The sequence below is a fragment of the Carcharodon carcharias genome, chromosome 11 (assembly GCF_017639515.1).
Source record: "Carcharodon carcharias isolate sCarCar2 chromosome 11, sCarCar2.pri, whole genome shotgun sequence".
NCBI lineage: Eukaryota > Metazoa > Chordata > Chondrichthyes > Lamniformes > Lamnidae > Carcharodon > Carcharodon carcharias.
The window spans coordinates 91,596,965-91,612,609 of record NC_054477.1 but is presented as its reverse complement, the minus strand read 5'-3'; the positions used below and the strand labels follow the sequence as shown (position 1 = coordinate 91,612,609).

Here is a 15,645-nt window from a genome sequence, read left to right as displayed (position 1 = left end):
CCTCATCTCCTCTGGAGACTGCCTCTTCAGACCTTACCTCTTGAGGCCACCTGCACGGATCAACATGTGTCCCCACACACACCCTTTCCCCAGTAATGCCCTAGCCCTGCAGCCTCTACCCTTGCCTAAGGCCGCTTCTCCCCCTTCCCCAAGCAAGCCCTAGCCCTGCAGCTGTTGAAAACCCTCATAAATAGAGACCTGCCCATGAGCCCCCGTAAAAGTGATGTGGTGCTGATGACCGCGAGTGCTGCCCGAAGCAAGGTAGGCAAATAAATCTCAAAGCCCTGAGTGAAGTGCAGCTCACCAAGTGCATGTTGCTTATGTACAGTTGTGAAACAGGTCAGCATGCAATCATACTGACATGCTCGGATGAACCAATGTGGGGGGTGATTCCGGCGAGGTGGGCTTTAATGATATGCAGATGCGTCCCAAAGTGCAGTGGTGGGAAAGACGGAGCAGACGATTGCAAACTGGTTATATGACATTGTGTAACTATCTTTTGGCCTTCCTGTCATATTGTGCGCTCATGCTCGCCATGATGCCCTATGCCGACAGGCATGGAGAATTCCACCCTGAGTCTTTCTTTTTGTACTTAGTTACACCATCTGATGAAATGTTTGGATGACTATTGGAGGCAGACCAAAAAGCATCATCTCATTTATTAATATTAGGACAATTTACAGTGCAGCGATTAATAGGCTCTAATTGACAATGATGAGACTGAATATTTGGGCTGCACGCTAAGCACCAAATTTTTATTTTCAAGGGCTTGATGTTCCATTACTTTACAGAGCTGAATAGGGGTGATTTGTGATTTTAATAAAAATGAAATGCTTTTCTGGAGTACATGTACATAACAGATATAGGAGATGATCTATCTCACTGACAACTCTATTACTGGAAACCGTGACCCTCAGAAACATCTGGTACACTCACAAATGCTCCGTATGTGGAAGCAACTGCAATTGTTTCAGAAACAAGAAATTGATTGGATCCACATGCATTGCAGTAGATGCAGCCGACACTATCACTTTGGCTGCTGCTTTCTTGGATTTACAGGGTCAGGGAGCCCATTGCTCCTTAAAGTTCACAACCTGATTCATCCACGTCCCCGTAAAACCAACTCCTGAGTTATACAGTCTGCACTACAATTTTTGCTCTTTAGTGTCAGCAAAAATGGCCCAGATCATCAGTATACTCAGAAATAAGTGGAACTCACATTTATATTGAAGTCAGTGTCAACTTTGCATGCCCTCAGATCCACTGCGCTATAAACTTTTCAGCATCAGAGCTTATTTCTTCCATTAAAAATTTACAAGAGCATCACTATAAGAATAACACTTTTGTGTACTTAAAATTTCCCTACAATACAATTGATAGAATATCTGATACAGTGACAGCTTGAGTCAAGACACATTCATGCACAACAGCACTCCAGTTGTGAACATTCTTATACTCTTTTTGTAAGTCACATGATGGCATCATTAGTTCCTTCATTGAATTCTTAAAGAAAGAAATTAAACACAAATGCAAATGCAACGATCAATTCATGACACCATCCAATATATAGTGCATCATATTTTCTGGCTGCTTGACCATATAGAGTAATAAATGTACTGGCATTAATAAAGTTAATTTACCTTCAGAATGACACAGTATTCTCCTTCTGCATACATTATTATTCCATTACTCTGCAGTGTTCTCAAATGCAGTCCCAATTTCAGTTCATCTCTTTTGCTGTTTTCTGCCACCCGATACTTAATGTAACTGTTTCCAGCAAAACTAAGGGATGCGTGACCTGAATGGATTAAGGAAAACCAGTTGGAAACATTAAAACGCTGTAAAAATTGTGGCCACATTATTCTGAACACATCACAATAAATTTCATCCAAAATGTGATGAAATTTCTTTGCACTTATAACAAAATATAATGCTATTAATCAATATTATTCTTTATGTTTCATTTTAAAGTACCCTGTAACTAAATTAATAATAGCCTAGAACGATTTGTTATATTTACTTAATAAGGCTGTTGATACGAATGCAGAATAAACTACTGGAGTAAGAAACTTTTAAGGGGCAACCTGAAAATTACAGAATCTCTAATATTAAATGAAAACTAACAAAATCAGAGCTACATCATATCGCAAAGAAAATTAGCATTCGAACATTTTTCCTCTTTACCTATTTTTAGCATATCAGCTTTCCCATTTTATTCCTATCATAAATTCCTGAGAAGAAATTAACTGAAAATATATCTGAAAGAACAATTAAAGCTTTGTTATTCAGCACCAAGGAGAAACTCATGCAGAATTATGGCAGGCAGATATAAATATAAAGGCCTGGATTTTTCCAACAATAGAGTGACTCTGTCATTGCAAAAATGGTGGAAGAGGTCAAAATCCATAAGTCCTGCCCAGAACATGGCACCTACCATTTTCGCATGGGCAGGAATGGGCCGGGTTGGCTTTGCGCATGTGCATTTCACGGAGACAGCTATATAAAATAGCAGCTGCCTCCAGTCATGACTGATTTTCATTAGCCAGGTGTGGTAAACACGGCAGATTAAATTTGATAGGAGCAGTTCTAAACTTGCAGAATCCTTTAGAGAGATAGGATACCCTTTTGGAGAGGTAGGTTAGTCCTCTCAATATGGTCCTGAAACACCTTTGGAGGAGGGCAGTTGCCCTTTGTCAAAAATCAAGTGCCCCTTTGGAGAGATAAGTTGCTTCTTGGGATTGTTAAAATTCGATATGAATGTGCGTAAAAAGTGCATAAACTCGGTAACTGTCAAGCTCATTGGAACCGTCAAAAGTGTCAAAATGAACTGTCAAAGGCAACTGTCACACTATCAAGGAATTTAAAACTCCTACCCTTTAATGTTTTGAAAAAATGCCTGGAGTGTTAAAAAAGTCATTGTTTGCTATTTCACTCTGTCTGTTGTCATAAGCCTGAAGGCCGCCATTATTGAATTAGTACTACATTACTGATTTCACAACCTTCCATTATCACATTAGGATGCCTTCCATTTCACAGCTTGATAGACAGCTCATCATGATTATAGACTCTTTGAAGTATTCCAATTTGGTTTTGAAATGGGATTAAATACTTGAATTAAACGTTTGTTTTTATAAGGATGTAGTTGAAGGAATGTAAATGTAGTGAATGGGTTTTTATGAATCCTTTTAAAAATAAAGACTGCAATAGACACTTAGAACTTTATTTTATCTAATCTCAGCATACGCCCTGAAGTCAGCCCATGGTGAATACTAGGCGAGCTGCCATGGTAGGTGTAAGGGCAAAAGGTGGTGGGACATGGGTTGGCATAGGGCCATGGGAGTGAGCAGTGGGGCATAAGTTGGCATGGAAGGTGTGAGGCACTTTAGGGGTTGGGTAGAGGGGCACAGGTTGTCATAGAGGATATGATGGGCCAAGGCATTGCATAGAGGGGCATAGGGTGGAATGTATTGGCATGGAAGGGGCATAGAAATGTGTGTGTGTGTGAGAGAGCTGGAAGGCTGTCTTTTGTTTTATTGCTTTTCTTAAAATCTTAGACATGGTGCTGAAGTACAGAGGCAGGTTTTCTGCCCAGCCTGCCTCCACACCTGGCAGCCTCTGCACTCGTTCCAGGGGCAACGGACCTGATGCCCAGAGAACCCCGTCACCCAGGAATGAAAATCCGAACTTCAACGGCAGCTTTTCCCTGGTCAAATTTGTGGAGCTGGCAAGTGTCCCGACACTGCGCTCCTGAATAGGGAGCAAAAACCCAGGTTATAGTGTTGAACTCTAGCTCAGAGTTGGTGTTCAAAGTAGCGTGGGATTTATTGCATTGAATCCATTGTAAGTCTATATAATGTGTATTGAATTCAAGAATGATTAACATCTCAAATTAATCCTGATTTTATAGAAATAGGAATATATTTATATCAGTTAAAACAAATGTAGTGATTCATTTGGTTAAATAAATGAAAATACATCAATTATAAAGAAAGGAAAATAAATGAATGAACTTGCATTTATATAGCATCTTTCACACCCCAGCACACCCCAAAGTACTTCAAATCCAATAAATTATTTTGAAATGCAGTACTGTTGTGGGCAAAAAATGGCATCCAATTATCATTAGAAAACTGATTTATTATTATTGAATTTAGGGAACAAATGCTGGCACATAACTTACTCAGGTTTATGACATGCATGGCAATTTCAAGAAAACAGAATTAAATGGACATGAAAAAGGCTTGATGTGTTGGTTTAGAAGGACAAGAACATTTTCCATGTAAAGCACAAAGGGTTATTCTGCCAAAGAGAAGTTAACCTGTCCTATCCCCTTAATGCCAGAGGCATTACATTTAATAGATCATCTACAAGCACACAACAAGATCGATAGATAAACTGGAGAGGCACATCCTGAAGCACAGCATCTGAAAATCAATGTTTTTAAAAACCTTTGTGGCATACCTTGAGCCTCTGACACTATAAATGAAAGACTTCAGCTTAGCAGTGTCAAAAATAATTGAATGGCAAACACACCCAAGAACAGCTCACTTCTATATCACATTGGGATAAGAGGTATCTTACTTATTGTTTAAAGATATGAATTATTGTACAGTTGACCGCATCATTCCCTGACTGCACAATCAAAAAACACTTGAGGTTTCAATATCTTTAAAACTGAAACACCACACACTAAAACTAACAACAACAAATCTTTGGAATTATCATCTTGAACTTGGTTCACAACAACATAACTTGATTTCATTTTCTTTTTTGCTTGCCGCTGATCTTTTTTCACAGCTTCCCTCTCTTTTTGTTCACAACAGTCCTCTTCCTTCTGAGCACCAGTCCTGCTTCTTTAAAAAGTCTGTATCCACAAAAAATGGTGTTTCTCACCTCTGCTCTCCTCCTACCACCTGAGTGCAGCATGTCTAACTACCATACAATTAGACAGTCATTCTAAATCGATTGAGTTGAATGATCAAAGTGCCACATTGAGCAACAAAAGAGGCAGCCAACAGCTGCTCACCATCCAGGTGTTGGCAATAAGCAACTAAAACGTATAGCAGCAGGATTGCCAGTAGGAACAAATATTGTTCTGTATGTATATATAATAATGATAAATTCAACAAAGTGGGGTTCAAAGCTTAAGTGAACTCAATAACTAATTATTTCATTTGAGTGCCTTAGGGAACTTAGGCTTCTTTCAATATTAGTCTGATTGTAATCATCCTCAAATTTAGGCACATTTAAAGTCTTTAGATAAATAAAAGATTTGGATGTTTCTATTAGGCTAGTTAAATTGCACAGTGTAATCCTTGGCCTGCTTCAGTTGTAGTACGCTGTGCACTGGATTTTCACGGAGGGCATATCCAAAGTGGCAGAACCACCCGATATCTGGAAGTCCCACCCCCCCATATCCTTTTGCTGAGGTGTTGAGCTAGTGGTGGTGGGGGGGAGGAGGGGTGAAGGGAGAGGGCTAGACATCACCCACATGTGAGAAACCTGGACTCAGCAGGGCCATTTGAACCCAGTGCTGAGTTCAGACCGACCCCATTTTTGCTGCAGTGAGGGTGGTATTCCGCAGTGTAGGAACTAGGGATCTCTACATTAGTTGTAAATTCTCCTGAAGGGTGGATAATGAAGGTCGAACTGTCAACTGTCAAGTTATTTAAATGACCAGGCCTTTAAAACTGGAAAGAAAACTCAGCTTTACATTCCAGCAGATTCAATAGCTGTTCGTTGACATAACCCCAAATACCATCATTAAGGCATTATTAATGCTTGGCTGCTTTCCACAAACTACAATTATCACAGAGGGCCTAATGTTTAAGAAAAGAACTGGGGCGATGTCCCAGGGAATCAAGGGATGGAATTTTCCAGCCCCTCATGCCAATGGGACTAGAAGATCCCGCTTATGTGAATGGAGATTTCAATGGCTCACTGGCCCCACTGTGGGGATGAGGGGGCTGGAAAATTCCAGCCAAGGTCTGTCTTTTAAGCAGCCCACCCCAAAAGTCAGCAGACTCATGCCTGCCTCCGATCTGTGTCTGGGGCTGGAGGGCCTGACTCCATCCCATGATGGGATGGTGCCCACCATCCTGGGCACCTTTTCTCAAAGGGGGCATGGTGAGCCAAGAAATTTCCAAACTTCAGCTACCTGCATCAGGAGCAAAAATCCAGGCCCCTCTCTTGAGTTTTATACTCAAACTTAATTCTGAAAACCCTATTTGTAATTAATGAACAATTTGTTGTGTCACAGGTAATGTGTGTTTTCAGCCATCATTCATGCTTTATACTTTACATTAGAAAATACATCATTTGCCGTCAGAAAAACAGATAACCAGAAGAGTCATAATTAACAATTGTTCAAGATGCTAGCACTTGCAATTTATTCTCTCTTGAATTATATAATCTCCATTCAATTAGACTAAAAAATAGGTTGGGGTGGCTTGGCAGGCAGGGGGCATAAATTTCGGTTCCACGAAGGCAGTGCCATGCCTGTTACCTACTGACCTTCAATCAGATTTTACCCATGTTGGGGGAGGTGTTGGGTGGCCTGCTCGTCTGTGGGCCAATTGAGTTCCTTCAGAGGCCAATCAATGACCACTTAAGGTCTTCTCCTACTGCTGGGTACTGGTGCCAGGTGTCCAGGCTGCCAGAGAAACCCTTTGTCTTTTGGAGACCACCAAGGTAGCTCGACTGCCCTGAAGACTCCAGCTCTCCATCCACACCAGGGATTTTTTAGCTGAGCCCCAGTGAAACCCTGGAACTTATCTTTAAGTCCATGTCAATGGCTCCTCTGCGTTGGGGACTGCCTGTTGTTTTAAAAATGTTTTAGTTTGACAGGCAATATGATCAGTGCAGGCTTGGAGGGCTGAAGGGCCTGTTCCTGTGCTGTACTTTTCTTTTGTTCTTTGTCTCAGCAGTGGCCACCACTCCTGGTGGTACTGCTGGAATTAGAAACCTCCCAGCCATTTGATTTTACAGAAGCACTTGGAAGTGGGACTTCCTCCCCAGAAGGGCAGGGTGAGCCGGCCAAGTGGAGGTTGACTCACCTTCAAATTTTATGTTGGGGGAGGCAGCCATTGTCTCCATGTGAAATTTTGGCAATAATTGTTAACAGTTAATGTTTATTCAATGCATTGTCTCCTCAACTTCTCCCCAGTTCAGTCTAATTTGAGCCATTTGTTAGTGGTAATCGGTCTTAGTAAATTCAGAATCAAACAGGGCTAACTGTTGGTGTTCTCCATTTAGAAAAAAAACTACAGTAAAATTCTTACTAATTAACTTCATACTATCTCTTTACACTTGATTTGCACCGCTATACGGAAAGGAAAAAATTATTTCAGTTAGATAAAGATGATACTTTAACTAATGCACCTTTGGGGTTTTACATTTAAAAGATTCACTGAACTGAAATACATGAGTGAACTGAAGGTATTTTTTCCAAGCTGGGACATATCAGGAGGTACCTTTATTTTGTCTTTCTCACCTGAACATTCTCCCAGATTTCCTGGTGGACACTGACAGATATATGGTCCGCGTCCTACACCGCCTCTAACACAATGCATGTCACTTGGACAAGGTTTCTCTTGGCAAACATCAGAAACAACAGGGCAAAGATCACCTGTCATAGAAAAAGAAACAGTTTAGAGAAACAGTTTTATTCAACAATTCATGGGGCTATTATTAGATGTTTTAAACTGATACACCTAAAAATGAATTTAATTGCTTCATTGGTCAAGATATCCATCCTTTTGAGCACCTCATATTTGACAGATTTTAATCCAAATTATCTTTTCCCTAGATCATTCACACATTATATAAGGGGTTTAAAAGGGGGCTGTTTTTTTATGCTAAAATGACATGTTGCAGAAGAATTCACTGCTGACATAAATGAAACTGTTTTTTAGGGCACCCTAACAGGCCACTGACATCATACAATTTTAGCCCTGTTTCCCTTTTTTTGAAATATATATTTTTTTTATTGAAACACTTTGAAACAGTGTTGCAAGTTATAAATTATTCCTCACCTTTACATAAGTTATAGAAAATGTTTGGAAATGCACTGATGGGTATGAGACTGAGCCACACTATTGATGAAGGTCCCAAGTTTGATTCTTGGTTTGTGCTGAGTCACACCAGGACACTACAGCTGGACCTGGGATACTGTAGACATGGTCTTTGTGGCTAGACAGTTCCAGGAAAAACATTGGGAGCAAAATCAAGAATTGTTCCTCGGCTTCATCGACCTAACTAAGGTGTTTGATTCTTTAAATCATGAAGCTCTATGGATCATTGCCCGTTGAAATTTGTCACCATCCTGAGACTTCTGCATGACAACACGACCGCTACCATCCCAAGCAGAGGATCTAAAACTGACACCTTTCACATCCGAATAGGGGTCACAGAGGATGCTTGAGCCTCTTCAACACCTTGTATAAGGGGCTTGGCCTGTCCTCAAACATCGCCAAAGCGAAGGTCCTTCACCAACCTTCCCCGGGTCAGTTGAGCATCCCCCCCACCAGGCACATAGATGGGGTGGCTCTGGAGTGTGTGTCACACTTCCTTTATCTAGGCAGCCACCTCGTCCAAGGGTCTACCAATGATGGGGAAGTCCAACACAGAGTTAACTGTGTCAGCACTGCCTTCTTCAAGTATGTCTTTGACAACAGGGATCTTTGGAAGTCAACCAAGGTTCTGTTATAAGGCCATTGTGTTGACCACCCTCCTGTACTGCAGCGAAACATGGACTGTCTACTGACGCCACATTAAGATCCTTGAGAGTTTCCATCAGTCGTGCTTGCGTCGAATCCTGGGGATCAAATGGGATGACCGCTGGACTAATGCGAGTGTCCTCTGTGAAGCTGCGTCTACCAGCATTGAAGCCCTGCTCCTGCAGAACCAACTCTGATGGATGGGCCATTGCATCAGGATGCCCAAAGACTGCCTCCCTTGGCAGGTTCTCTTCTCACAGCTCGCTGTTGGTCAATGCTCAAAGGGTGGCCAAGGGAAAAGGTTTAAGGATACGGTCAAAGTCAACCTAAAGCCCTGAGGCATTAAACCATTGAGTGGGAGGACAATGCTGCTGATTGCTTAGCATGGCACCACCTGGTCCATCAAGGCACAAGCACTTCGAGGCTCAGTGACTCGACAGTGAGGTGGAACGGAGGTGGCAGAGGAAGGAGAAGGAAACCAACCCGGGGCTGTGATTACTACTCTCCTGTGCAACAATGTGCCCCCACTAAGGAAGAAGATGTGGATCCAGAATTGGGCTCCTCAGTCATCTGAAGTCTCACCAACCCTGACGGAGGTCATCCCCGATTCCGAGGGACCGACGCCGACAGCAACTGGAACCTATATGTCTGGGTTAGGCAGGGGAAAAGGAAAGCTAAGTTTGCTGCTCCTGAAAACGGCTCAGTGGCCTATCCTGGAGACACAATTGTGTATCGTTTACACACACACTCAACACACATGCACACAGGGTTGTGACACTAGTAGATTGGTCCTGCAGTGGTAAAATAGCTTTGACAATTGACGTTGAAAAGTTAAGGCATGGAGAATAGCCATTTGGCAAGGTACTGGGGGCTGCCAATGTTCATGGGCATGTATTTTAGCATAAATTTTACTGTTTGAAATGTCCAGAGGTCATGAAAAGCACTATATAAATGCAAATCTTTCCTCATCTTTCAACATTTTAAAAATAAAATTGGACAGGGAAACATAGTCATGACACACATGGATCATACCTAAACAGCAAAGCATTAAAAATGGAGAAACAAACACTTAAGTAACACATGCCTTTCATATACGCAAATGCTGGTGATATTAGTCACATCAGTTTCAATCAGCAGTGCACGAGTACATTAAACAGGTGACAGATGATCTGTTCAGCCATGTCTTTCGTTTCATTGACATTGGGCTGAATTTTGTGGAACCCACTGGATTGGGCAAGATGGTGGCGGGCACAGAGAATTGACTGGCAGGCTGCACCTCAGACTCCCTGCAGCAGGAAATCTGTAAGCGATTAAGTCAGTGATGGGAAGGTAACAAAATGGGAAACGCACCAGTTAGTGGTGGGAAGCTCATTAATAAGCTTAATTACCCACTCAGATATAATTTAAGTGTGAATTTGACACTATTTAATCCTGCCTCCCAGATTTAATAAAACTCATACATCTCTCGTACCTTCAGTAACCCATCCAGAGAAAGTTGGCGACTGATATGTGGCTTCTTTGTCTCACTGTGAGAGTCCTTTGGACTTCCAGGAGACTGAGTCACAGGGCACTGGACTGATCGTCTTGGAGATGTTTTCTCTGTGTAGAAACTTGCTGAGCTGACACTCTGAGGTGTGGAGCCTCAGGCAGGAAATTCAGAACCCAGAAATACTGGATCCAAACTTTAAAGGGGCAGCGCACAACTCAGGTGCAGAGGGCCATCCCTTAAAGTAGCATCACAGATGACTCCCTAAGGGGAGAGCACTTAAGATGCCTTCCTGCAAGGAATGGGAGAGGAAGTGTCAACATGGGAATCATCTACCCTGTCCTTCTTCATCCTCAAGCATTAGAGAGGAAGCTCTGGCTGGACTGTGACATCTTAGACTTCAGTTGAACCCATTGATGCCACAGAATGATCTTGTGTGATGGTGGAGGAATCTTCTCCCTGGACTTTGGAATGTCTTTTTATGCTGGAGCAACAGAAATTCAGGTGCTGGAGATTTAAACTTCAGAAGTTTAAAAAGCCTGCAAGATGATTTCCAGCTCCTAAAACAGGACTGGTTGCCCTTTGAATATGGCACCAGCTTCTGTACGGCAGCAAGCCTGCTTCACCCGTACTCATGAGCTTGCCACCATGTAATCAAGTACAGACGACTGCCACAGACCCATGCCAGATCCCCAACGACTTCCAGGCCTGTCAGCAGGACTAAATCCAGCCCACGGACTCAAGCAGATGAAAAGAGCAATCGACATTTTTTGAATGGCTGGATTTCAAGAGCACGATGTAATTATTTTGATCCAGATGGGAATAATTCATCTGAAAGTGCCATCAATTTCATCAACTGGAAAGGATTGCATCCACTGAGCGTGCAGATTATGAATGATGCAAACCATTTCTTTGCCAAGTCAATACATGCTACCAGGAATCAGCCGTAATTGCCTTATTCTCAGGTCATCCAGGATCCTGACATGTGCCAGATTGGTTAAGAGAAGACCAGAGTACTCATTTCAGCCATGGTTGATGGTTCATCTGTCATCTGCGTCCAAAATGTATTGACTGCTCCATGATTAATAGTTGTGTCAACCATCAGTGCTCTCAAATTTCATTTCTGTTGTCTGAAAAGCTTGGGATGCACAATTGTACAGGCTAAAAATGATCTCAAGGATTATAGTAACTTGCTACAAGCTCCATAATTTGGCCATTAAAAGGGGTTGGGCATTCCATTCATAAAAGATAAACAGGAAGATGGTGGAGACAACTCAATTTTGACATATGCTGAACATCGGGGTGGGAATGCAACAATTGACAATATCACCAGCAAACTTTTCCAGCATAAGTGTAACTTAGACTGAGAAGCAGAAGGCACAGCTGCTGCCAGGATCAGCTGACACAGATGCAAGTGTGTAGTAACTGAGCTTTGACTAGTGAGTTCTGAAGCTGGGAAACAGGTCATGCAATTTTTTTTGTCATTCCGCCTATAGAGGTTTTTCCTTGTTTCTCCCTGTTTTTAACAGGCACAGAAGACCTCCACCTACCTCCTCCTCACAGCGTGGGTTTCTCAGGAGCATGTATGGAAATTGGCAGTGGCCTGTATACCACAATCAAATTTATTTTCAAATCTGTCCACCTAAGCCCTATTGTAAGGACTCTCAAAGGCAATTTATATGGAGAGGTCTGCTGAACGTTAACTGAAATAATTTTAGACTGATGTGAAAAGGTTTGATGTTAATTGCAGTACCACGCCAAATGTTTTTCTGTACAGATTTTCAACTAACCAGTAACGTCCTTGCTCCCTTCCCAAAATTTTTTTTTTAAAAATCATGACGTTCAATGTAGCCTAGATGAGCTAAGTGATTTAGTGCATTACACACCTAAGATACCAGATAGTGGTTCTGGCTGACAGCAAGGCAGGTGTACCAAACGTTATATACAGGGGCACTTGAGCAATGGGATGCTATTCTGTCTTGTACTTATTAGTAATGCACTAATCACCTCTCAACCAATGGTTCAATGTCATTATTCAGTTGTTCTTTACAAATCTAATTTTTGTTTTGTTTGGCAACAAAACTGTTTGCTACATTGCTTGTGCCAATACTTTTCAACAGGTTACAAATTTCCTTGATCTGGTATCACTCTTCAGCTATTGTTCCTCATAACCTGTAAACGGGTGTATCAGAAGCATAAATAGGGAACTCCAAAACACTTTGCACTTCACCTTTTGGCCACTAAGATGCTACACTGGACAATAAATATACAGTAGTATGCAGTTTCTGCTCAAGAGCATTAGTTTTTATGGTGTGATTCAGGTAAAATCAGTGTACTGTCACAAAAACATTGCAGTATTTGTAGTACAGTTGTTGTTCAGCATAACACAAATTTCCATGACCTTCTGCACTAGTCTTAAAACATCTTGCTGAAAGCAGGACCCATCCACAAACTGACCATCCCCTATGGTGAATTAATAATCACTTGAAATTTCCACTAATTGTGCTCAATCAAAGGCCTTCAGGAAGTTTTTAAAAATTAAGCTGGTTCTTTGGGTGCAAGGACACTAAGAGATGTGTCTTAAACTTGTAAGTTTGATTTCTTTCTAATTTAACAAGAAATTGATTAAAGCATTTTGATTTAATGAGAAGATAGTTCTAAAAATGTCTTTAGAAGTGAATTTCAGTAACTTAAAATCAAGGTTATTCAGAGGTGGTGGTTTCTTTTTTAATACACTGATTAAAAATCTGCTTAATTATTTTGATGATGAAATTATGTTCAGCTGTTTCAATCAAACTTCACTAAGTCAACACATTTAAACATATACATTTTCCCTTATAAAGCAATTGAAGAAAAATGTTTTCAACCTTTGCCAACTACATTGGTTCTTGACATTTTTGTACCTCTTGCTGTATTCACAAGGCGTTCATTACCTTGGGCCAGGATTTCTCATTGGTCAGATGGACTCAATGGGAGCAGGTGGCGGCGGTCATGGAGCCGACTCCGATTGGCCCTGCACCGGTGATTTCACGCGGGTGGGCCATTTAAGGCCCACCCAGTGTGGATCTCGAATGGTAACGCTGAGCGCTACCTGTAAGGGTGGGGGGAGGAGGGAGAGTAGGGTTAGGTTGGACAGGCAGAGTAAATTTGAAGTTAATTAGTTCATTAATGGCCTTACTAGGCCTTTCAATTATCGGCGGGCGCGCAGCCGACTCCAGTGCACACCCACTGAATGAAATATCGCGAGACAGCACAATGCGTCAGGACACATGCCTGACATCATCACGTGTCATATTACGTTCCGGCGTGTCGGGTGCACGCCCGCACGCCAAATATAAAATTCTGCCCATGGTGTAGAAGATCAGGATCACTTATATTCTGTTTGGAAAGGTCCCACGGTCCTAGCTGGACTTTGCTTTATGTTTCTTATTGAACATTTTATAACATTAATTAAACTGTACAAAGCTTGGTAATGTGCAGGTTAGTTTGAGTGGAAACCTGTGCTGGAACTGATTATTGTACCCAAAGTGGAAATTCTACAGCATTACCTTTAAACTAAAGCCACAAGTGCACAATAACAGTAACTATCATAAGTGCAAAATTATTTTCCAATTCATCCATTGTCTTCGTTCTCAGCTTAGCTGGGCTCATCAAGTGAGAAAGCATGGCTGTAATTATTTCAATGCATCTTCAACAGCATTAAACTATATTGTTTAAGGAGTATTATATTCATATGTATAAATGCTCTAACTATGAGACAAATGCCCATTTGCAAATCTGAAACTGCAAATGTACCGATATTATCAAAAAGTTTATAACAAAAATAGAAGCTACCACATAAACTTAGATATTTATCATAAGATCTTGTTTTTTTAAAAACACACTGATTTATTACTTTTAAAAATGTTGCCTGGGGAATATTTGCCCTGGTGTCTGTATTACTCACCATTACAAGTGCATGTTGCACCCCTGGAATATCGGGGAGACACAAAACTAATTCTTGCAGTGCTGTAGGTCATCATGGACTGTGTTTCTGGAGCAATCATCTGTTCACAATACTGGTCTTGGCATTCTTCACCAGAGCAACTCTTATCCATGATAGCGGAAACATGGAGGCCATTTTCTAGGTCCTTTTTTGCATTGCTAAGCTTCTGAATCAAATAAGCAGATTTGTAGAACCCATTTCTATACATTTGCACTGCCAACAAAACTTCAAGTTGATGTGTGCCTGCGACTGGCTGGATACTAATGACATGAAGAGTGTCTTGCTTCTGGGCAACAATAATGTTCCGAAGGCTCTGCCTAAATCCATGGAGATGAAGTCCAATAAAATCTTCAGGAGAGATGTTTTCAAATTGAACAGTTATTGCATTGTTTAGCATAGTCTGAGTCACCTGCTCTATATGAACTACAACTTCAACAGGCACGGTGAAGCGCCCATCACTAACGGACACATTCAAAACATAATTGCCACTATCCAGGCCCCCAAGTGCAATAATCTTCCCATCTTGGCTATTTATAGTGAACAGACTTCTTTGGTCTGACCTAAAACTGTAGGTAAGGATGTCATACATATCTTGATCAGTAGCATGGATCTTCCCAATCACACCTCCCGGGAATTCATCCTCCATTGTGGAAATATAAATCTCAAGTGGAATAGCAGTTGGTTTATGAATGCTTTCTTCAATCACACGAACAAGAATATAGGTGAAAGAAGTCAGTGGTGGCTTACCAGTGTCTTGAGCCTGTCAAATAGTGAGCAAACAACAAATGTATTAAACTATTCATTCTTAATCTGAAAATATCTTTAACAATAGGAGAAAATACAAAAATAGGAATGTAGTTTAGAAGAATTAGCATTTTTTGCAAAATTCCCATTCAGTTTTGAAGTCTTGGGGCTAGAAATTCATTCATACAGCGCTGCTTAAAAGCTGTGCAAAGTATACAAAGTAGATTCCCCCAAGGCAGATAAAGTTAATTGTATACTATTAGTGTTCAATTCTTTGCAGGAAGTGGGCATTAACTGGGGATTCATTTGTGCTCCTATAAATAAGAACAGACTGAAATTGTGGTTGTTGGGTTAGGAGGTGCGTGGTTGTAATGTGCATCTCCGTAAATAAAACTTATGAAAGTATGTAAGGATTAGCTCCAGTTCTATCTTTTCTCATCTGGCTACCAGAATGAAACAGACAATGCTTCAGGATGCAACCTGCATGGCCCATGCAAGTTTCACCTTTGGTATCAATGAGGAAACCCACAAAGGTAGCGTCTGTCCCACAGGGAATCTACAAAGTTAGCTTAGCTTTGAAGTATTCATTTTAAAATTGGTTATTTTTCTTCCAATTTTAACTCTCTCTCATAAAGTCAACATAGTCATCACGATATTGTGAAATAGTTCAGCTGAACTGGATGCAGGACCATTAGTAAATAGATCAGCGTAAC

At 41.2% G+C, this 15,645-nt stretch overlaps 1 protein-coding gene across 1 annotated transcript in view; it reads right to left on the bottom strand.

Moving 5' to 3' along the window:
- The window catches only part of LOC121283992 (protocadherin Fat 3-like), a 619,931-nt gene that overhangs the window by 58,234 nt on the left and 546,052 nt on the right, over positions 1 to 15,645 (bottom strand). Inside the window, exons 20-22 of the mRNA XM_041198874.1 lie at positions 14,150 to 14,948; positions 7,493 to 7,627; positions 1,641 to 1,798 (exon numbers count right to left, since the gene is read on the bottom strand). Coding sequence (XP_041054808.1) covers positions 1,641 to 1,798; positions 7,493 to 7,627; positions 14,150 to 14,948 — 1,092 coding nt within the window. The remainder of the gene's footprint in view (positions 1 to 1,640; positions 1,799 to 7,492; positions 7,628 to 14,149; positions 14,949 to 15,645) is intronic.